Genomic DNA, 23,033 nt, shown 5'->3' with positions numbered 1-23,033 from the left:
AGGCAATATTATTTTTAACTAGACCAAAAAACAAGGAAGACACAAAAGGTAACCACATGCAAAAGAAATCGAACATTCAACCAAAAGTCACCCTGCATAGTCTCATGGTTTTCCCCTACATCATGCTGCTCCCCACAGGGAACACTGTATGACAATGTTTATAAGTGATCAGTCACCCAGCACACAAATCCCTCCCTTCCTCATTACCAAAACAAGCTAATTAAAACCCTGTTTGCAGGCTGTAGCCTACTGTGGGTGCTTTTAGAAGAGAGGGAAATCCACAACTAAAAAAAAAAAGACACATGAACATATCAGAGGGACCCCTGAACAGTAAAATAAATTGAAGGCTCAGCAATAGTCATATAATGGGGGTGAAAACACACACACACACAGAAGTGTTCAGTACATCTCTGGTTGAGCATCCACATAAACAGTGCAGGAGGGGGAAAAAAACAAAACAAGTGAGTCACTGAAAACCAACTGGGACTCACAGTGTCACATCCTGAGAGTGAGAATGAGAGACGTCCTTCTCTTACTGAAGGACAGATGGATTCCCCAATCTGTTACGGGCCAGTGTGCCAAGGGACCACTGGTCACCAAACATCCTGCACCTGAGAGCAGAGGACGTTTGTCTCTCTCTCTCTCTCTCTCTGAGGAGCGCAAACCATACTCCTCAAATATCACTAACTGGAGGGTAAATCACCCAGCAAGGTTACCGCACACTGCTCTTTGTTATCGCGGTTCTTGGGCGACCTCTAGCGGAATTACGGTGGAACTACACATTGACGACATCACGGAACGTACCACTGCAATGCGAAGGTGGGGGTGTAGTAAAAGTCCACTACAATCTCGTTTCAGCTTCTTTTTCCATTATTTTTCGACTGCATGCTTTTTATTTAACGTTAATTTTTCAATTTCGTGATGTTTGTTTAAAAATACAACTGAAATGAGCTCGCAGTGTAATAATAAACGTTATGTTTTTAATTTGTTTCCCCCCCTATGGTACAACCGTAGTTGTTGAACACAGAGGCGCCTTTTCTGAGCTCATGTTGTTTGGCAGCAGCAGAAGTAGCTTCAACTCTCGCTAGGCCAGGAGTGTTTTTAAGACCAGAAAGCACTTATATATTAATGTCAGAAGAGTGACCACCTCCAAGGAAACTCACCCGGTTAAAACTGACTTATACAAAATGGCTGCTAAAAAGAAGCGGACGCCCAATGTAGGAAATGACAGCTGGGTGGTTGTTGCTGCAGGTACGTTCAACAGTACAAGCTAACCAAGGCTAAGTATCAGCAAACATAATACACGTTAGATATATTATTAGACTTTGATAAGTTTGTCATCACTTAACGAAACCTGTGATGGATTGTTATGTATCTGTTGAAGGGATTAACGCGTTACTACCAAGTCAGCTAATGTTAGTTACTAGATAGCTATTCACTGACTAGTGCATAAGGTGCAGCCTTTTAGCCTTGTCCTCATGTTGACATGCAGCCCCACAGAGATTATTGTGATGATTTGTTGTGAGTTGACTTGACAGTTTTGTTTTGGTGTCCACAGACTCCGCCATGGACACACAGAAGCCCGACAGTGATCCAGCTTTTGTGAGGCTAAGGAATCCCTCCACAGGTTCATCTTTATTATTGTTGTGTTACATACATTTATCTAGATCTATAGCTAGGTGATGCCTTCCTCTATACAGCTTGTTTTTGTGCAAACAGCAGTCAAAGAGCTAAAGATGTAAAGTTTACCATCATATAAGATCATGAATATCAGAAAAAATATTGAACCTGGCAACTTTTTCTTTGAGCACAAATAATAGACAGATATTTATTTATTTATTACATGCAAGGTTAAAAACAGTGCAGTGAAATGCAAGACCAAGGGAACGACTCTACCAATACACAATAATATATAAAAAATATATACATATATATACACACACACACACACACACACACACACACACACACACACACACACACACACACACACACACACACACACACACACACACACACACACACACACACATACATAAGTTAAAAGGAAAATATCAATACAAATCAAATGTAAAACATTTTAAAACAAACAACAGAGTCACCTGGCATTTTAACATACCGTATCTATATGTGTTTATTGGCTAGATGTGAGAAGAATAACATTTTAAAGATTAGGAAAGATTGTTGCTTGTATTTTCGACATATTTTTGGTTGTCAAAATTGTTGCAAATTGCTATAACAATAATTGTTGCCGTTCATAAACATGCCAACACAACCATCTGTATGAAATGGATGTTTGTCAGTTTTCACCACAGTCTGTTTATGTGGTGGGCATATGCAGATGTGGAAATGAAAGTAAAACAGTTACTCTTTTTTTCTCCTCTGCAGATGCAGCATCCCTGTACATGATGGGTAGTGGTGATGCACAGCTGTATGAGGTCAAAGCATTTGATGAAGATTTCCATTCCTGGTTTGTGGGTCAGACTGTACAAAGAGGTTGGTTTCTGTACCCTTCATGGTGGCTTAGACTTTTGTAATCCTTGCAGTTATTGCAGACAATTAACAGAGCTTCAAAAAGGCCAAATCATCAATGCAGAAATGTCATATGCAATGGAAATAAAACTGAAAAAGTCTTAAGATGTCCAGAAGAACAGTGTCCATATAAGATAATTACACCAATCACAGACAGACAAATGCAAACTATTTGCACTGCAATCTTATATGCGGTCTGACATGAGCAGTCTAACTGAAATGTTTATTTAACTATTGCAGACTTTGAGTTATTTCTTGTAAGATTAATGACTTATTGCTACAGTTATTCCTTACTTTTAATTGGTCCTCGATCAGAATTTGACCATGTGAAAATGAGATTTCTGTATTTTCACAATTGTCTCTTTTGTTACACAGATGGCAGACTGCTGTTTGTAACACCAATGGATCCTCTCTATCTCATTTTGCCCTATTTGATTAAAGTTGGAAAAGAGGTAAGAAACAAATCTGATCACAGCTGTCTTATCTAACATCTTATGAACTAATATTTCTAAACATTTAGCAGATTTTTGCGCAGCAAGACTGTGCCTCTAATATAATATTGGGTGTATATGAATGACTGTAAATAGGATCTGAATTCAATGTTTTCCATTTTTATGTCACACCCCAATGTTTACCTTTTTTATATTATCTGCTGCTCAGGGGAAGTTCCAGCCTTTGGACCAGGTTGTAATGGATGAAGAATTCCCAGTCTGCTCGAGGCTGCTGAGCTGCACACGATCCTTGGCCTCCCTGCACCACATTGCTGAGGAAAAAGGTAAATTTTATTTTTTAAGCTAATGTCTCTCAATTTTAATGTTATGCTAATTACTTTTTAAAAATGCTGTGTTTCTTTTTTCCAGAGGTGGGGAGTCTCAAGTTTCATCGATACAGCCAAGAGAAGACACTGAACTGGTTAAACAAAAAGGTACTAATTAAGCACAAATGAAGCCATTTAATATGCCATCTTTTTATTAACTTATTAACAGTTTAATTACACAACAATAGCCAGAAAAAAAACTGTGTTCATGTGAAATGTATTATTATTTTTGCAATATGGAGTAGGATAATTATTTTACCTCTTATAACAGGTGGAGAGGATAGTCGTTGCCCTCAAGAAGAGAAACATCTCTGTGGGAGAAGGAGTCAAATCTACAACATATGTCAGAGTGAAGTCAGAATCAGACTGCCATGAGGGTGAGTAGCCACATTTCCAGCATTTGTTTTTGTAGTAGACATGGTAGTGACCAATAGATGGCAGTACTGACGTGTAGTTTGTGTCTATGGGTTAGTCTAAGTCAGACAGCACCGAAACATTTTCCTACCTTTCAGTTTGATTTTTCTTTTTTCTTTTTTTTTGCTTAAATGAGGATGAATATTGGTAATCACTGTGATTCTCTCAACTTAATGGCACAGAGGACTACCTACGCTATGCCCATGGCCTGATATCAGAGTACATCACTGAAGATCTGAGCAAAGCCCTTCTCAAACACCTGCAGTACGTCCACACATCTAACATTTTGATAACATGGCTGTTATAAGTGCTAAGCTGTGGTCACGCCACCATACATACAGTACATACATACATCCTCTCTGTCCTCACAGGTTACCAGAGCTCACAAGCCCAAAGGAGACGGAGCCACCCTCTAAGGTGAGTTGGTGTTTTTTTTTTTTTTTTTTGAGATGACTGATGTCGATATAACACATCCTCCTTTTTTTGCATGCTGTCGAAACCACCACGCTGGATGTTTTCTGTAGTCCACCACTTCACTCTAGCTGCATTTGCATGTTTTGAGTGCATCACACTATCACTCTAAGCCACTGCTTGGTTGGTTTTAAGGGTGCTTTTTTCTTTTGTTCATCTGCAGTGTGTGGCCATTAGAGCTAGCGGTGTGTGTTGTTTCTGTGGTAAAAGGTGTGGTGCTCTTTGTCATGAAAAGCCTTTTCCTACTTCCTCGTTTTGGCAGAAGCGGAAACTTTCAGACATGCCGGTGGAGGCCGGAGAGGACTACACCAAATTCAACAGTGCAGACTTTGCACGGAAAGTGAGTGTCAGATCAGTCTGCCTGAAAAGACCGAGCAATGAATTCAGCTAAAGAAAATACCTTAACTGGTCATTTGTTTGCTTGAATCGTGTTTTTTTTTTCATTCTTTTTTTTTTTCTTTTGAGTCCTTGAGCGACTGTTGGTCTAGCTCTTGTTTGTTGACTGCTTTCTTTAAGCTTTGTCTGTAGCTGATTTGTCTGTAGATAAGCTTTGTAGATTTTATACACATGGGTCAATGAGGCTTACCTTGTACAAATGTGTTTTTTCTCAGCTTGAATTTAGGTTCACGATGTGTAATGAATTCCCTGCTGTCTCTGTGCAAGGTCATCGAGTTATATTGATCCCCCCCCACCTCTTCTTCTTCCAGCCACCCAAGAAGATGACGGCTGCTCAGAAAACTCTGGCTAAGGTGGACAAGTCTGGCATGAAACCTATGTCATCCTTCTTCAGCCCCAAGGTCAAAGCAGAAAAGAAATGAGCGCTGGGTGGTTTCCTGTTTGTACATGATGTATTTGTAATAAAGAAAATGAGACATTTTCATTTGAATTTGTTTGAGTGTTGAGATGGGAAAAGTGTAACTTTGCTTTATTTATTTCACAAATATACGCGAATTTAAAGATCAATCTGAGACTGATAGGAGAAATTCTGCAGAAAGAGTACTTTGAGTGTAGTAAGAATTCAGGACTTTTCAGAATTTCTTTTACTTAAGTCAAGGGTCTCAAACTTCTTCCACCACTGTAGCTGAAGTACACACTTTAAAAAAAAAAAAAGAAGAAAAACCTCACTCCAGTGGGATCTTAGCCTGCAGACAGGTCATGGTTTATTTATACTTTTCAATGTTGTAAACATCTAAGTAAAATTAATTCAGCGCCATTGTATCAGATCTTTCAGTGACTGATGTCTCAAAAACTTCTCAAATAAAAAGCAGAAATATCAGCACTACTGCATACCATGAAGGTGAAGCCAGGCAATGTTTTACATGTTATTCGAATTTACCCTTCATCTTTAACACTTAAGCTTAACTTGAGCACTGAGAAATGGAATTACTTTAGCTGGTTTTGAACATTTCAAAACAGCTCAGCCCTTGGACTTTCCTTGCAAAATCTGAACCCCTCTGTTGAATGGAAAAGTCATTCATGTAGCACTTGTTGCTATAGAGGAGGTATTGTTGCATTTTATGGTTGGCTACCACGCCTGGGTGGGATTTTGTCTCTGCAGAAACCGCACTCATCCTAAACTCCAGGTTTTCTGTCACTGTTGGATATTTCTTTTCTGATTCAAAATTCAAACTCAAGTGCACTCGGAAATGCTTAAGTAACCTTGAGATGTGAAAAGGAATTAAGGATTTTTTTGTTTCAGACGATGCTGCAGAGAATTTTGCCCCAAAGATTTCCCACCTTTTTTTTTTTTTGAAGAGGCACAGAAATGATCTTTCTCAACCAAATACTGATTGAAATTATTTGTAATATGAATCTGCAACCGTTAATGAAATCCTTTAAACAAATGATAAGCCTTTTTCTCTGACAACATTTTGACATGACACAGGAAAATTGAAGGTGTAAATAATAAAATGGTTGAATTGCATCTGGCTGCTTCACTTGAAGAGTTGGTGGTATTGTTCATGTCAGACTATCACTTACTGGGACACTTGAGCAAAAGCAGTGCCATTGTTTGTGTTTCTTACAATGACAAGTCGAAATGTCTGCATGGAAAAAGGCACATTTTCAACCAGAAGGAACTGATTCTACACCTAGATGCTTTCTTTCATTTGCTTTATTAAAATTAGGCTTAATTGTTCAGATGTTCGTATTAAATGTCCGGATAGATTTGTTTTGTTTTGTCGCAGTGCATAGTGTCTGTACGTCAGCAGTGTGGCAGTGCTGCTGCTGGTTTCAAATGTCCATCAGGCTTCACTGCTTTTTTAATTTGGGCTTGAAGCGCAGAGTCTGGAACGCGCTCTCCACCACTTTGGGCAGATGGATCGGGTTCCTCTGAAGTCGCAGTCTGCTGCTCGTGGAGCCGCTTTGGTTTTTCTTCTTCTTCGGGTTGCTTTCATTGGCACAGTTCTTCTGCTCCGGGTCACCTCCGACCCGAGGAACCCGCAAGACCCAATTGGAGTGCAGGTCGTGTTCGGCCGAGCTGGAGGCCACTGTGGGAAACAAAGGCAGAGAGCCAGAACCTGAGCTGAAGATGAATGTTATACCTCTGCTCCCAAAAATGCTTCCGGTTTTCATTCTCACTAAGAAGGCACCACAAAAATGAGATGAAGTACCAAGTTAAAAAAAAAAAATCAGCCACAAAGAGTTGGGCCAGTGAGTATCTCAGAAATCATGTCTGGAGTTTCCAATCCTTAAAGGGATAGTTCAACATTTTGGCAAATTGGCCCATTGCCATAATCCCTATAGTCATAGCAGTAGGTTTGTTACCTTTAATTGTCGGTGCAAGCTATTTTTAGAACGGCGAAGCAGAGCCGTGAGCTGCTCAGAGCTACGCTACGGAGGCTCATGGGATTTCTTGGTTTCCCTCATAAAAGTTGAGGCAAATGCAAAATGAGACTGCTTGCTGAAAAACTGCCCTTGAAGGCAACGCGCATCAGCTGTTTTGCATGAATTTACCTCTAAAACAACTCTGTCTCGTAACGTTCTGTTATTATCTCATAGCGTGGTGAATGTGCAGGTCACAACTTGTCCACCAGAGCGTTTTGGAGTTGTTGGATTGTGTATTTGATAAGGAAACCAAGAAAAATTTGCCTCCGTCGCGTAGCTCTGAGCAGCTTGCGGCTCTGCTCCGCCGTTCTAAATATAGCTGCACCGACAAATAAAGGTAATGAACCTACTGCTATGACTAAAGGGATTATGGCAATAGGCCAATTTGCCAAAATGTTGAACTATCCCTTTAACCACACTTGACCTTTACCTTCGCTAGTGGTGGACACCTTTTTTTTCCCGACAGCATACATTTTGACAGGCCAGGGAGAAGCTGTTAAAGTGTAATTAATAACACCAACAATGGCTGCATTCATTTCACGTGTGCCAGTTCAGTTGTGTGACCTTGGTGTATGCTGGCTTACTTGGACAAACTGAGGCCGAGTTAACATTATTCACTACACCTCTGCTTTCCTTACTCAGACGTGTCTAAATGTCTGGAGTGAAAAGATTCTTCACAAGTGTAGTACTTAGGCGAAGGTTTGGAAACAATGGCAGCAAATGCATCAGTGGTGAAAGAGCGGCCTCATTCAGAGTGTTATAAATCATAGATGCATTATCTTGTAAGTTGTGTTCAGTATTATAGCTAGTCCAGCTTTATGTTCAGCCTTCAACACAACAATAAGAAGTACTATGTGAACTAATGAGTTTCAGGTAGAAAGTACATCACAGTTCCTGCACACACACACACACACACACACACACACACACACACACACACACACACACACACACACACACACACACACACACACACACACAGGTGACATAATGTCTTTAAGATCCATACACTAATAATATCAGTCGTTATATCTTATTTCTCTTTTATTTCATTTATTCCTTTTATACAAATAGTTTGTGCCTTCTAAGCTGTTATGTCTTTTATTTCTGATGTCCTTTATTTATTATTCTGTACAGCACTTTGGTCCACTGTGGATGCTTTGAAGTGCTTGAGTAATAAAGTTGGATTGGATTGAATTGGAAATATATGTACAATATATTTCTCTTGTTTTTCTGTTTTTGTCTAGCAAATAGGCTACTATGACATTGACTCCTTGACTGTTTTGTGTTCTCTAAATCAAAAAAAAAAAAAAAAGAAAAAAAACACGAAAAGCGAGTTCATTTTAAGCTTTGCAGGCCAGTTTAAAATCTAATAATGAATCACACTGACATGATATAACACCCTCTATCCAGTATTTAGACATGTACATAGGTAAAAATGAATGAGTAGTATCACTATAATACTAGAAAACCTGCTAATTTATTGAGATTTTATGCTGATTGTAACCTAAAACACAATCATGGTGATGCTATAAGTATAGATAGAGTCAATAGACAACTAAGCACAGATTGAAGCTGACTTTATCTCCAAAACCATCCCAAAAGTTAGGACTTGACCCCAGGGGTCACAGCAGGACAGTGGTGAATACTCAAGAGAAACAATCCGAAGATTATCACAATTAAAGGTGTGTGCGTGTGTGTGTGTGTGTGTGTGTGTGTGTGTGTTTAAACTCACCTATGAAATCCACGTCTGCGTGTCCATCATCCATGTAAGGTTTGCGCAGAGGCTCGTTGTCACAGCTGGCGATGACCGTGTCAAAGAACTGCAAAGTGTCCTCCTCGGTGGGGACTGGTGGGGCAGAGGGTTTGGTTCTGGGGGTCTGTGGATGAAATAAAAAATAAATAAAATAATAATAATAAAAAGAAATTGGAGAACATTATCGGTCAGTGATATCGCTTGGGCAGGTGCGCAGAGAGGGAGAGATGACTGAAGCGGATACCGGCTCTTTCTTATCAGGCGACGGCGGAGGTGGTGCAGGCTTCTTCCTGGAGGACACGGTCGCGGCCTTGGCGTCGTGACTTCTCATCTCACTCACTCCCTTGGTGTACTGGCGCCTCAGAGCCACCAGCGCCTCCAGGTACTCCAGACAGTTCTGGTTCTGGGAGTAGAGCCATATCCGGTCCTCCTGCCTCTGGTAGTAGTACAGGGTGGACTCGATGCTCACGGTGCTCTTGCTGCGTTTTAAAGTCGAGTCCGAGTGGCTCGTCTTCTCCCCCACCACCAGCATGGAGGTGCTGCGGACCAGCCGGACGGTGCAGGCGCTGTGGTAGTCCCGCTCCGACCGACACCCACCACCACCGCTAACACCGCCATCCCGTCCTCTGTGTCCATGCTGGTTTGGACGGAACACATTATTGAGTTTCCTGAACATCCCCTCTCAAACGGAACCTAGAGTCCTTAAAGTGTCTGTGAGGCATCCATCCATAGTAGCCGCTTCAAAGATAAACTAATAACCAACAAACACAACAAACCAGCAGCTCCAATTGAACCTGACTGGAGCTGTTGTTCATTCACTGGGACCGGGCGCTCTCCATGGTGCTGAACTCGACCTACTAACTGTGTTGCGTCAATAAAAAGAAGGTAAAAGAAAAGCAAGATCTGTTGTTTAACCTGATCTCAACATGTCTGTGCTGTTATGGGATGTTGCCACAGTAACATTGCTGTAGCAACGGGTTGGTAACCGGACACTGCCATTACTACCCCCCTCCCTGTGTCAGATATCCTGACTCATGGATGACTTCAGAGGACAAAATAAGAAATAGAGCAAACAATCTAACAAATTGTGGGCCTGTAGTTTTTAGACTGCACCTAATTATAAATGTGTTGGGGGAAAAAAACCCAAACTTGTCATTTTAACTTAAAATAAATGTGGTAAAAAGTAGTGGTGAGTGTCTCTGTTCAGGGTTTTGGGTCCAAATATGAAATCCCATTTAAACAGTGTGACCTATATGAGTTATATAATGTGCTACATATGACTCAACACATGCCGAAGAAGTTATGTGGTGTTGATTCATGTCTAGGAGTCCTACGTTCGTCAATAATAGAACACGTTCTCTCCAGTTTCACGTGCGTCTTTTGTCGGTCTTGCCTGGCACAAGCGGAGGAAGTCTCCATACAAGAGTCTCATATACACAGACGAGGTGCTTTCATCTGGCCATTAACATAGCCTGCAAGTTCCTCCTCACTTTCACCTGATCACTGATTCATACCTGTTTAAAAAATCAGATTCAAAATGAGTTCATATGCCAGAGGGGCTTAAATCAAGAACACATAATTTAAGGACAAATTTAAACTTTCTAACATGCTGAAGAGGAAGTGGTGACTTAGGTGTCATACATAACTGAGCATGAAGTCACACTTCTGCTTTGGGCTGCAGGGACGGGCAACAGAGGGAGTTAAGTTTAAGCCCTGCACAGTTATTCCACCACAAACCTGCAGATTTAACAAAGAGGCCACTGAGAACCTGCGGTGTGACTCTGAGCTAACATAAAAAACAAAAACAGGAATCAGCTACTGCTGCTGGCTGCACTTTCTGGGTTACTGATAGTTCGATGAGATGAAATCTGACTTTCTTTTCTGCTTTTAATTGAACTCGATCGTACACCTGTTGTCTTTTACAGAGAAACATAACTTGTGGTTTCTCTTTGTATAGCTCGAAAAACCTTCCAAAGAAAAACACCTGTAACAACACCTGATGAAGAATCTGACGTTCCCACTTCCTCTTTGGTTGGCATAAAACAACCTCCTCTCACACACAGCTCTCCATACAGACTTACGTTTTAAACACTGTGGTACAAACATTTGGTGGGTTTGCATTAATAGACAATGAAGGGCAATAAGAAGTACTTTCCTCTGCTGTGATAAAGACTGTGGAAGGACATTTGGCTCCTAAAATCAAGCGAGCGTGCAACTCATTCAGAGAAATTGAATCCGCTTCAAGGTAGGTTGGTGTTTGTTTTATTCACGTCTCAATGAGTAAGGGTGTCTTTGTAAATATCCTCTTTTGGACTGATGTTTATTTTCTGTTTGAGGAATCAACATGTCAACTCTCTCTCTGATTTCCTGGACTGAAAGTTGTTCAAATGGTGCATTCAGAAAGTATTCAGACCCCCTCACTTTCTGTACATTTTGTTTTGATGCCTTCTACAATGAAGAACTGATGACAAAGCTAAAATTGAATCTTACTTCTATTTTTTGCACATTTATTAAAAAGGACATATTGAAATAAACCACTGACATGAATGTTCAGACACTTGGATTGAAATGTTCCTGTGGTAAGTGCAATTGATTTGACATTCCTTGGAGAGGCACTCGCCCGTCTACATCAGGTCTGATAGCTGACAATGTGTATCAGAGCAAAAAACAGGTAATGAGGTCGAAACAACTGGCTGCAGAGCTCAGAGACAGGATTGTGTCGAGGGACATATCTCGGGAAAGCAACAAAAGAGTCTCTGTGGCGCTGAATGTTCCCAAGAGCACAGTGGCCTCCATAATTCTTACATGGAAAAACAGTGAAACAACCAGCGGCCAAATGAATGAATGGTGTGTGTGTGTGTGTGTCCACGAAGGCTCTGCATATGGCGTTAAACACACAATTACAGTGAAGTGAAAACACAAAACAACACAACCAACACCACAGAGTTTGTCACTGTTTCTAGTCCCAATAAATGAAGTTCAGAGTAAAACGGGACTGATTGTAATTGATACAGGTTTTTGCCTCCTATTTATTATTATTTCTAGATGACTGAGATGTATAAAGCAGAACAATGCATATGTGTACAGCCTTTTAATGACTGACTAAAAAAAAGTGTATGCATATTTCTGCTTTGGTGTGTACAAATAGTTTTACTCATGAACCTAGGTCCTTTCTCCTCCCTCCACACGAGCTACAGAGATCTCGTGTGGAGGGAGGAGAAACTTCTTAAAAACGAAATAAAATCAAATTCTGTGTTCAACCAGTCATTACAAGGTATAAGTGTGGACTGATGCAAGAAACATTTTGTATCGTAAGCATAAGGCTTTAAAAATTGAAGGGGTTCTGAATAAGTTCTGAATGCATTGTACGTAGGATAACTTCAAACTCCAGCTGAAACAGCTTTTAAAGAGCAGTCATTCGTATAGTCATGAGTGTTCTTGAGCTTGTCATTGAGTTTTGTGCATTTGCATAAAGGCCCATCTAGGGACAAGCGTTGCCAACAGGCTGTGGCTATAATTCTGTGGTAGAGTGTTAGTGTGCACCTGCTCATTCCTGTACGTAGGCCTGCTGAATATATATATACTTGTATCAAAAAGAGGATTGAATTAAACTTCTGAGTATGTGGGTCTTTGTTGCAGAATGCTTTGTGAGGGGAGATTATTAAGCATGGCCTTCGTACAATTGGAGGAGCTGGACTCCCTCCCATCCCCGAAGACTCTCCAGCGCGATCGTGGGCTGCCAAGAGCACCTGCCACCTTCATATCAGGCTCCACTAGACAAACTCCAACTGTTCACTGCAGCTCCCCTGAGCCAACCGGTAGCATGGACGACACAAGTGTTTCAGAGGAGCTGTACATTTCTCCCCTGCAGTCCTTGGATTTTCAGAGAGCCCATCACCCAGGCCGGCAGATATCTGCAGAAATAGAGATCCCAGCTCAGGTCTGCTCAGGTGGTGAGTCCCCGTTCTTGGTTCCCTCCTGCTGTCAGAGCATCTGCCAAAACTACAGCGACCTCCACATTGCGGGGGACCAGGTGCTGCCTCTCTTGGCGAATGACGGCGAGCTCAAACTTTGCCCCGACGCCCAGCCCGCGGGCCCCTTCCTCCAGTCCTGTGACGTCCCCCCGGCTGTGGAGGACTCTCTCCCGGGGCAGATACCACAGGGCGGGCTTCAGCATCTACTGAGGGGAGGCTCCAGTCGTTGGAGAGTGGGGAGCGCCCGGGATCGGAGCTTTATGTTCCAAGGACGAGAGGGGCCGTTCTCCAACTCCCTCCTAAACCACTACCTGGAGGAGAAGCTCTTGGACCTGTACCAGCAATACATGATGGAGAACATGGCGAAAAGAGATTCTGATCCACACTCGATCTGCCCCCTGCTGGGCTCGGAGCTGGTTCTGACCAGCCTGGACCAGATCACTCTGAAGCTGAGTCGGGAGGGGAACCTGGACGCCGGCCTGGCCAAGGACATGGTCCTGAGCTGCCTGCTGCGTGTGGCTGGTGACATGCAGTCAAGTGAGCTCAGCACTCCCTTACTGCAGATCTCCAATGAATCATCCAAGGAGCAGCTCACAGAGAATAAGGAGGAGTAACCTCTGTGTTAGGACACAGAATAAGATGAAAATGCATTTTATTCTATCATCTTCTTCTATTAGCTGAGAGGATGTTTTCTATTTAACTAATACTCACCCTGAGAATGTATTGTATATTTATGTATCATAAAGGTAATATTCAGTATTGCAATTGGCATTTTTGTTTGTTTGTGGGAATGTTAGGTTATTTCACAAAGGACAATGAAGACAGGAACTGAAAATTGACCCTCGCCCCTCTCTCCTCTTCACTTATATCAGAACATACATTATTACGTTCTAACATGCATACTGTATACTATACACGTGGTTACTGTTGTAAATGTCTCTGTGGTTTGTTGAAAAGGGAACATTGTGTCCCTATCGTTTAAGTGACGTTCAAGATCATGTAAGGAATAAGGTTTTTGTTGTTTACAGAATAAACTCGCGCTGCAAGTTTCACGTCTAATCAAAAATATGTTTTTGCTTTTTGTTACTCAACCTGGATGTTTGACCTTCACGGTGTTGAATGATGGATGCTCAGAGATGGACCCTAGAAGGCTGTTTTTTTTTCTCTCTCCCTCACATTCATCTGGTCTCTGCGCTCAACCTTAAATATGGATTTAACTTGTTCACATTGGTTTTGTCGCATTCCTACAGGTTTGGAAGGCGAGTTCAATATTCAGCTTGAAAAAAGTTGAGCAGAAGTAGAAGAGACGTCTTGTTTCCAGTCTGTTAAACTTCAGAGATGAAGATGTAAAAGATGTGATTTTAATGTGAAGTGAAGAATTTTTAATTAAGCAATTAAACTTGTTTTGTGGAAAATCCAGATCAGACAACAATAATTAATCAAAGCAGAGTTATATTATTCCTTTTGAAACATGTGGAGAGTTCATCTTTAAACAGGGATTGTTATGTTGGGAGTGTAGTCGTGTCTATTGACGATACTGCTGAGAAGCACAGTACAAAGCTCAATGCAATTGATTGAGCTCTCATTTTTACAGATAGTATAAAACACCAAGTATTAAACCAGTTTTTTTATTCATGAAAATATAATAATGCTTGTTATACCTATGCTCCTTCAAAACGATGGTGCTCATTAAAGCTTTTCCCACATCGTGTGTAGTTTAATAAGCAGTCACAAGGGGGAAGCATTATCACTGAACTTATTAACCCTGATGACTTTGACACACACCCTCTGCTCCTCTCTTTTCTGCTGCTCGCCCTCCTCCTCACTGTCTGTGCGTCCAGCCAACACTTCCTATCGCCTCCGTCCTGCTGCTCCTAATCTATGATGTCATTAGGACTGAGTTATAAATCTGTAGCACGCAGGCAGCTGAGCATTAACACCAAATTTCACACTGTGTCTGTGATAGCGTTTCCTCTACTTTGTAAACAAAACACAGACTTGAGATAAGGCAATCTGCGCCGCATGATGCGTTCAATGAAAATATTGCACAAGCACAAATGAGGCACTCGACAGGGCTGTAAACCGGGGGACGCACACTAAATGCGACATGTTATTTTTCACGTTTCCCCTCTATTTAAAGTGCTTTGAAAGTCCCGCGACTCCATTCCAGCTCAATGCAGCCATGGCCTTCTGAGCCAGTGTTTGATCAGCTTCCTTGTTTCCTGTCCAAACAGAAAGCCACAGGAGGAAACCGTGTTTACCGAGCTGAGCACTGAGTCAGAGCCCTGTGAAGTCTCAAGGCCACAGAGACACATGTTTGGTATTTCTGCCTCTATCCGGATTGAACATTCCAGGTAGGCTACATGTTAAAGGAACCAAGTCCTTTAAGACCTAAACAAAAACACACTCACATATAAATATCATTCACCCAATGCCAGGCCCGGCAGTGTGAGCGTATTCAAACAAACTGTTTTCTGCAGACCTTGGAAAAATGAAAAACAGACCTCTTGTTCCAGCAGAGGTTGAGAATTGTTTAAAGGGCTGAGGGCTCCATACTGCAGTCTCTTACACACAGCCTGTGAATATTTATTCATAAACCTTCAGGTTTACCATGTTGCACATAAAAGGCGAATTATTTACCTCTCCTTGTACCAGACTAAAGAATATTTCATTAACTTTTACCTATTTGAGCACCAATACAATATGCATAGAAAGGCAAATTGAATTTTTGAATTTAATTACTAGTAGTTTGTCCGAGACAAAAACTGAAGGAGAAGCCGTGAAATAAGAGCAGGGAGCGAATGGCAAACTGCAGTGATTAAAAAAAAAGAAGAAGGAAAAAACACACTTCTCTCATGGTCTAGCTATGAAACTAACGGGGAGGGTGAAGTGTTGGAGTGTCTTTCAGAGGTTCATAAAGTAATTTCCTTGTCACAAAGAGCTTTTAACATGGAGGGCGGTAGATGCAAGGCCACAAGATTTCATATCAAAGCCAAGGTCCTGGATACACTCTCAGTATTGTGGCTTTAATACTCTGTAGCGCTCTGTGGCTTGCCTTTATTTAAAAAGCTTTTTGCTCACAGGGTCCAAAAGTCTGGGACCACTTTTCCATTGGAGGAAGTGGTCCCAGAATTTTCGGACCCGACTGCGTGTTGCGTTGTTAATTGGAACAGTCATATACAGTTTACTTATGGTTTTCTCCTTCCTTTGTGCCCACAGCACAGTTTATCAAGGTCTATTGATCGGTCAAGATCCTTTGAGTTCTTTACAGACACACACACACGCCACATACTCATATTTTCTATTTTACCTCGCAAACACTTTTTCCCATTCACAATTTAATACAAAGCTTTAAGAAATGAAATGCTCTCTTTCTCTCATACACACATACAGTATGTATCAAGGTACTTAATTCAATTAACATTTGTTCAGAAGCCAAGCCTTGAGAAAATGTTTTTTTTTTTTCAGGTTAGATCTACTGGAATGACCTAATGTCCAAGTGGCAGTGTGCTGGAACATTTAATGACAGCCCTGCTCTGTATCTGGCTGATTGACACTGAGACATGTAGGTGGTGGAACGGGAGAACACACATTTCCCGGTCAGTTAGCCACTCAAGGTTGCAGGGAGCCTGCAGCAGAGCGGGTGACCTTGGCTAAGCTAGAGCAGACTGAGAAAGACCTTGAGAGACAGCAGGGCAGCAGGATCTGGTGCTCAAAGAGCCAGGGAACATAATGTGGCAGTGCTCGACTATATATTACAGCAAACAGTACCCACGTGAATGTGGAGGGCAACTGGCTGGAAAAATCTAGCAAATGTTTCCTCCTCTTTATGAGTTTATACTGTATTTTTTGCAGATTTAATCAGTGACATTTGACCACATGATTTTGCGATTGTGATTTTTTTTTGTAAATGTATGTCCTGTTGAAGCAAAATTTTTTTCATATGGTTTTATTGATTAAAATTAACTCATTAATTAAGTTTATATGATATAAATCTTCAACAATAGTCATATGTCTGTTGCTAGATCTTTATAAATGTGTTTGATTTCACACCCAGTTCTATGGAGATTTTGTGTTATCTTTTACAAATCCATTTACATTGTTCATTTTTCATTTGGCATTTTGTGCAACAAGGCAAACAATACAGCACAATCCCAGCCACAAGATTAATTCTTAACCCTTCTACCCTGAGCGTCAGCCTCATGTGTCAGACATTTCTGGCAAATCAGATGGAAAGCTACATCCATCACTGCAGAAGTGCAACATCCTCGCTCTCTATGAGGAATTTGATATCAGCCCCTCTGGAGATATACAGGTTTCTGAAATTAGGTCAAACTGATAATAAGTTTTCTTTCATCCAGTCTGCAATAAACACATCTTGTCTTTTATCTATTATTATAACACAGTTTTGCTTTTGCTTATCACATGGACCTTTTACTTGAAGCTGTTTTGCATGAATGCTATCAGTCCTTTTAATGTTTCTGTCTGACTGTTTTAAGTTCTTGTAAATTCTTATAAATACCTTGCTGCACGGAGCATTTCTCCTTGTGTAACAATAAATATCTGAACTGAGTTGAACTGATCGCCACGTTTCCTCAAAGATCAGGGGTTTTGAGTTCAAGAGCACAACATTTACACACCGTTAAAAACTGTCTTTCAAACCGTCTTTCACCACCTCTTGTAAAAGCTGTGAAAAAAAAATTCTAGTACTTTATACCTCCACAGAAAGCTCAAGGTTAATGGGCTTGAATAAAATGGAAAAATGTACAGGATGTGTTCCTTTTGATGCAAAAAGTTTGTGTATATCACATCACACTGTGTGTTAGAAATAACAGCTGGCTCTCATGTAAGTGAAGTTCAGTGTACTGTCTGACAATATGCTGATATACTGCATGAACAGTAGCGCACATGGAGCCAGGCAGCAAAGACAATTACATATTTAAAACGTTCAAAAGATATTAGGGGAAATTAATAACAACAGAGTGTTAAAGACATGTAGAAGATAAAGAGGTACCACTGTGGTGTTTTACCTAGTGACAGGGCCGGATAAAACAGCCAGAGGGCCACAGGGAAACAATGAGCTACTGGCCTCCTCTGTCTTCCAATTACAATGTCTATGTTTTGATGAGTGATAATTCAGTTAGTGGCAATATATTTACTTTGGCCTCAAAATATACTAGATAATACCAAATCATGTATTGGTGCTCCTGTAGAAAACATTACAAACTTTATGGTGTCACTTTGAGACCCCGATGCTGTTCATCATCCAACAGTAAGTTTGCAGTAAAAGAAATATTCACATAATAATTGCTACCCAATGAACTTGGCCTCAATGGAGTCTGGGTTGGTTGTCTGCCATGTAGTCCAACCTTGACTGTTTCACTTCATTATTTAGAAAGATTTTTTTTTTGTGAAAATCTGTGCATTGTATAGGATGTTCTTTGAAATAAATTTCTAGTTGAAAGTCTTGAAATATAGCGACTGAAGACACGAATACGACCTATGCTGCCTGCCAAGGTACAGTAGTTCAGCAGTAAAAAAAAAAAGAGTGCCTTCTATAAACAGGAAGTTCAACAAGCTCAACAGGCATTTAGCGGAGGCCTTGGCCTTGGCAAAAGCAAATATATTTGTCAAGCAACACCCTGAAAAGAGAGGGAAATTACACTGGTACAAATAAACAGTGAAGAGAAGGCAGAATGATGTGCTAAAGCAATTTCTCCAGTTAAGGAAAGTCAATGGATGAACTTAAAGGGTAGAAAGGAAGGAGATGTCACACAAAGAACCTGTTGTAACTAAAGAATAGGATTAGATTAATAAGGGTCAAATGTGACACACTTTAAAACCTCTGGCACGGATGCTTTGTTTAGACTTGGTGCTTACAACATAACAATGTACAGCTAAGCAAAATGTGACCTGTTTTTGACCTGTGGTCCCATACTCCTTAATATGCAAAGTTAAGGCAGGAAATAGAGAAGAGAACGTGTGAACATGAATCTTAAAGTAGCAGATGAAACCGATTAAAGTAGAAATGGCGTTGTGCCTTTGTTCCACCTGGTTGGTCTACCGTATATGAAAAATGGGAATACTGATGGGTTGGACATTGTTTCTTTGGCTTTACACCAGCAGCAGAGGTCACGGCGAGACAGATGACAGTGCTGTCGTCGTCGTGTTACACCTCGTGCCACTGGGAGAGGTCGGGTACATTATGTCGGCTTCATTTGGCTCAGTGTAAACAAGCTATAGCGGCATACAGTAATAAAGGGTCATCATGAAGGCAATATAGTAGGATCTCTGTTGACAAGGGGTCGATTGATGCGTCCACTGGTGCAGTCTCCACTTCACATTGTGACAATAAGAACAAACTCATTTCCTCACTGGTTAAAGGACACTGGATGTTAGAGTCTAACACAGCCAGCCATCCAGCCAGCATTAACCCAGAAAACCCCTTTGACCAATAATCATCCATTGTTCAAAATTAACTACACCTCATTTTCTTATCAATCACAGTTGCTTATATGTCACTCAAGTTGCAAAGGTGGCCCTGAAAGCCATTAGTACGTACAGTAACATGGCCTCTAACAAGCTCTGGCAGACAGGATGGTGATGGATTGAATGAGGCTGGTCACATTGTGCAGACACTGGTGCTTCCTGCCCTGTGGTTCCTCATTTAGCGACAACTTCCAGTCCTGACAGTGTCACTGCTGCTGAGCTGAGCTAAATACAGTTCAGAGCAACACAAGTGGACTGTGTTGGTCCTATTTTAGAGAACACGATATCAGCCTTATGAACCAGGATGACATAATCTGCATTTTTCTTATTCATGTTTGCATTTAAATTTAAGTCTGATGCTTAGTTCTACCTAAATAATAGAAATTAAGTGAAGCGAAACTATTTTCCAGGCTGAGACATTACCTCATTGTGATGAACGCGGCCTCTGTGGTTTATTTTTAATCAGTCTCACATCCTTCTGCCATAAATATTTGCTGGCAAACCAAATCTAGAGCTGAAAATAGACCCCAATAAATGCAGTGTTTACTATACGACTACGGTGGCCCTGAGAGCTCAACAGAGTGCATTGAGAGTTAAATAAATATATATATAATTCACATAAACATGCTGTAAATATTGCAATAAAAAAAGTTGGGTCCTGACGTCTCACCTGTTGCAGCGTGGATCACTAGCGAAGTCCTTGCCATCTGAAACGTGGCCCTCCGCTGCAGGTCACCTCCCGTCCTCTCTGTGAACAACAACCGTGCTTGTCACTCTTTCAAGACCCCTGGAAACACTTGTTTGTTTTGTCTGATTGCACCCGTTTTCTAAAGCTGCACTGCAATGAGCTCTCAGGGCCACCGTAGTTTACTTTACTGTTTGAATGAGGAAACTATAAGTGGTAAGTGGTAAGAAACACATGGACTTGAGAGGTTATCGGAGAGCAGCTTCATTGTTTGTCTCAGTCTTTTCATGGGATTTGCTGATAAAAGGGAAAACACAAAGCATCATCAACCTTAACCTTTTAACCCCCTTATTCAGACACAGTACATAAAAACTACATACCTACACTTTTCTCAAGTTTTATTCATCCAAAACAAGTCAACTCAAGGTGAAACTGTGCAGTAAAGTATAAAGTATATATAATATATATAGTATATTAAGTATTTAGAACATTTATGCTGGATCAAACCATCTATTGCAGGAGTAGATGTTTAGGAATCTGTCTGTGTGATTGTGACAAAGCAGATTCCCACCAAAATCTTCCTGTATTACGGATACAACTCCATTGCCAAAAACATTGGCATTTATTGCATGTAAAAAAAAAAAAGGCAACTACAACCATCAGAAAAAATACACGAAGGTGGAGTAGAAGTACAACAAAACAATGATCTGGAAGTGGTTTCTAAAGTTTAAGATCATGATTTCCACAGCTCTGGGACCTTCAGTTTGGCATAATAAAATATAGGAAGCGCTGCAGCAGCAAACAAAGCAAAGCCAGACACAATGACTCATTAGCCTGCAGGCTAATCACTAACAGTCTGAAAATGTTTTACTTCCTGAAAGGCGTGGAAGTCTCAATGAAACAAATTTTACTAAATCATCTTGCACCATTTCAACTAAATACTGAGAATTTTACTAAAAGAAAACTAAACTAAAAACAACAACAGATATATGAATAAAAAAAATGGATCTGTCAAATTCTTTCATTTTTATTCCAAACATGTTTCACCCACTCACGTCTTTCACCTCATCACCTCAACTTTCACCTTTCTCCCTGTTTCCCTCTCTCACCCCTTCACCGTCGCCCCCGCCCACGTCTCATCTTGTCATGCCAACATTGTTATTAGTGTCATAATTTACCTCCTTATGCAAACATGACCCTGTCCTCGATATGCTGTAAGGCAAAAATATTCATACTGTAGTCACAGTGAGACCAATAAAGAATGAGACAGGAGGGACATAAATTATTCCTCTATAGCTACAGTACTCCATATTTCACTCAGCAGCCTCGCCGCACATCAGGCAGACACTGAAATGCACCAGTGTCTCTCACATGTGTTTTCAGTAACGCCTATACATATGAAAAAGGAGCGTTATGTCATTGTGTGACACGTATTTGGATAAGGTTAATAGATCAGCAAGGATGAACAGAGATGGAGGGGAAGAGCAAGAGCAAGCGAGGAAAGGAGAAATGAATGCACATAAATGGAAAATGCATCCAGGAGTCAGGTGAGGCAATCTGCATTTTAATCGCTGTTATGTCTAAATGTATTTTTTACAGCACGGCCGTTGAGTAAATCCTTTGTGACTTGCAGGGATAGCGAGATAACGGGAATGAAGATGTGTGTCATCGAAGTGAAGATGGGTTTTTAAACAGCGAGGAGATTGGATGAAGTGGCACCGGGGCAACGCTCTGCTGTACGGATACGGCAGCACATACACCCTAGTGGGTTTGACCTTGGCAGCCTCTCTTCCCTCCTCCTTCCTACATGTTAACCCCCCCCCCCCCCCCCCTCCACCCCTCTCTCTCACTAAAAACCACCACCACCACCATCACCAGGGTCCTACTCAACCTTGGCTAATTATTTCATGTCCCAGTGGCATATGTTCAACACACAATTTATCCACAACAAGGACATTACAACTGCAGTGTTCCACCTCTGCGCTGCCTCCCGCTCACTCCCTCATGTTATCGACAGTCTCTTGTAGCCCGCTGTATTTGTGCATGTGATGGGACGAGTTATCTTTAATTCTGTTAATCTGACTCTCTGTGTGCGTGTGTGCCCCTGATTTGAATATTTCCATGCACACTGTATCATTATCATATTAAAGCTGCTATAATCAATATTTTTACAGTAACACCCAGCTCAGCCCATTCTCTCCAGCTCTATAGCAGCCCATTGTTTACAGCCTCAACCCCAGTCAACAATGCCATAGTGGCGCAGTAGGTTAAGCAGGCGCCCCATGTGTTGAGGCTATAGTCCTCATGCAGGTGGCCCTGGTTCGAATCCCGCATCGAACAGCCCTTTCCTGCATGGCATTCCCCCTCTCTCTGCCTCCCCATTTCCTGTCTCTCTCGGCTATACTATCAAATAAAGGCATGAAAAAGCCCCCCGAAAATATATACTTTAAAAACACTGCCATATTTCCAAAACTGTTATGATCCAACCAGCCTGCATATACTGTATATATATTTATACATCACTTGAGCATTTAAGCTGCAAAGCCTAAAAAAAAAGAAAATGTGAAGCTCCAGCCGTACGGTTCAGCTCAATGATTGCATCATTTTAATCTTAAGCAGAGTGAAACAAGCGTTGGTATCACACACTCATTACTACTTATAGGTAAAAAAAATCCTCTTAGTGAACATACTGTATGTGCAGGATAAAATGCAGTTTCCATTGAACATGTTTAGATACAGTATGAGTGGCCTTGGCCCTCAGAGTCCGTTCTTCTCCTCACAAACAACCAATGACAGCGACTGTGTGACTGGGCCACCACCAACATTGAGGATATTCTTATATCTTCCACATTTTATGTGCCTCCAAGCTTCTTAAACCAATCCGATCCGAGTTTCTGACATGATCTGGGCTGTGTTCCCAAAACCTCTGAGCTCCTACCCTAATATTAAAGATTTTCTTTTTAAAGACTTTTAAAAACTAAAAGTCCTCTCAACTAATCCTCAACTGGTGTTCTCAGTTATCAACCACAAAGCCTAAGAACCATATCCTCTAACCGACATCCAATCATA

The 23,033-nt window shown here is 41.1% G+C and overlaps 3 protein-coding genes across 3 annotated transcripts; 2 read left to right on the top strand and 1 right to left on the bottom strand.

Moving 5' to 3' along the window:
* The first annotated feature begins 1,053 nt into the window (after positions 1-1,053).
* Positions 1,054-5,104, top strand: rnaseh2b (ribonuclease H2, subunit B). The gene is made up of 11 exons (XM_083996678.1): positions 1,054-1,251; positions 1,559-1,627; positions 2,389-2,496; positions 2,908-2,984; positions 3,193-3,307; positions 3,393-3,457; positions 3,621-3,726; positions 3,946-4,027; positions 4,135-4,180; positions 4,497-4,574; positions 4,942-5,104. The coding sequence occupies exons 1-11, from the start codon at positions 1,188-1,190 to the stop codon at positions 5,050-5,052; spliced, it is 921 nt and encodes a 306-aa protein (XP_083852804.1). The 5' UTR covers positions 1,054-1,187; the 3' UTR covers positions 5,053-5,104.
* A 1,380-nt stretch (positions 5,105-6,484) lies between these two features.
* c9h13orf42 (chromosome 9 C13orf42 homolog) lies at positions 6,485-9,492 on the bottom strand (the record flags this gene model as incomplete). Its single annotated transcript, XM_083997010.1, has 3 exons — positions 6,485-6,723; positions 8,796-8,940; positions 9,061-9,492. The coding sequence occupies 3 exons, from the start codon at positions 9,490-9,492 to the stop codon at positions 6,485-6,487; spliced, it is 816 nt and encodes a 271-aa protein (XP_083853136.1).
* Positions 9,493-10,915: 1,423 nt separating this feature from the next.
* Positions 10,916-13,404, top strand: LOC311004548 (TLR adapter interacting with SLC15A4 on the lysosome; the record flags this gene model as incomplete). The annotated part of the gene is made up of 2 exons (XM_083996657.1): positions 10,916-11,061; positions 12,456-13,404. The coding sequence occupies exon 2, from the start codon at positions 12,457-12,459 to the stop codon at positions 13,402-13,404; it is 948 nt and encodes a 315-aa protein (XP_083852783.1). The 5' UTR covers positions 10,916-11,061; position 12,456.
* Positions 13,405-23,033: the final 9,629 nt, after the last annotated feature.

Source organism: Trachurus trachurus (genome assembly GCF_905171665.1).
Source record: "Trachurus trachurus genome assembly, chromosome: 21".
Taxonomy (NCBI): Eukaryota; Metazoa; Chordata; class Actinopteri; order Carangiformes; family Carangidae; genus Trachurus; species Trachurus trachurus.
This window is presented reverse-complemented; position numbering and strand designations above follow the sequence as displayed.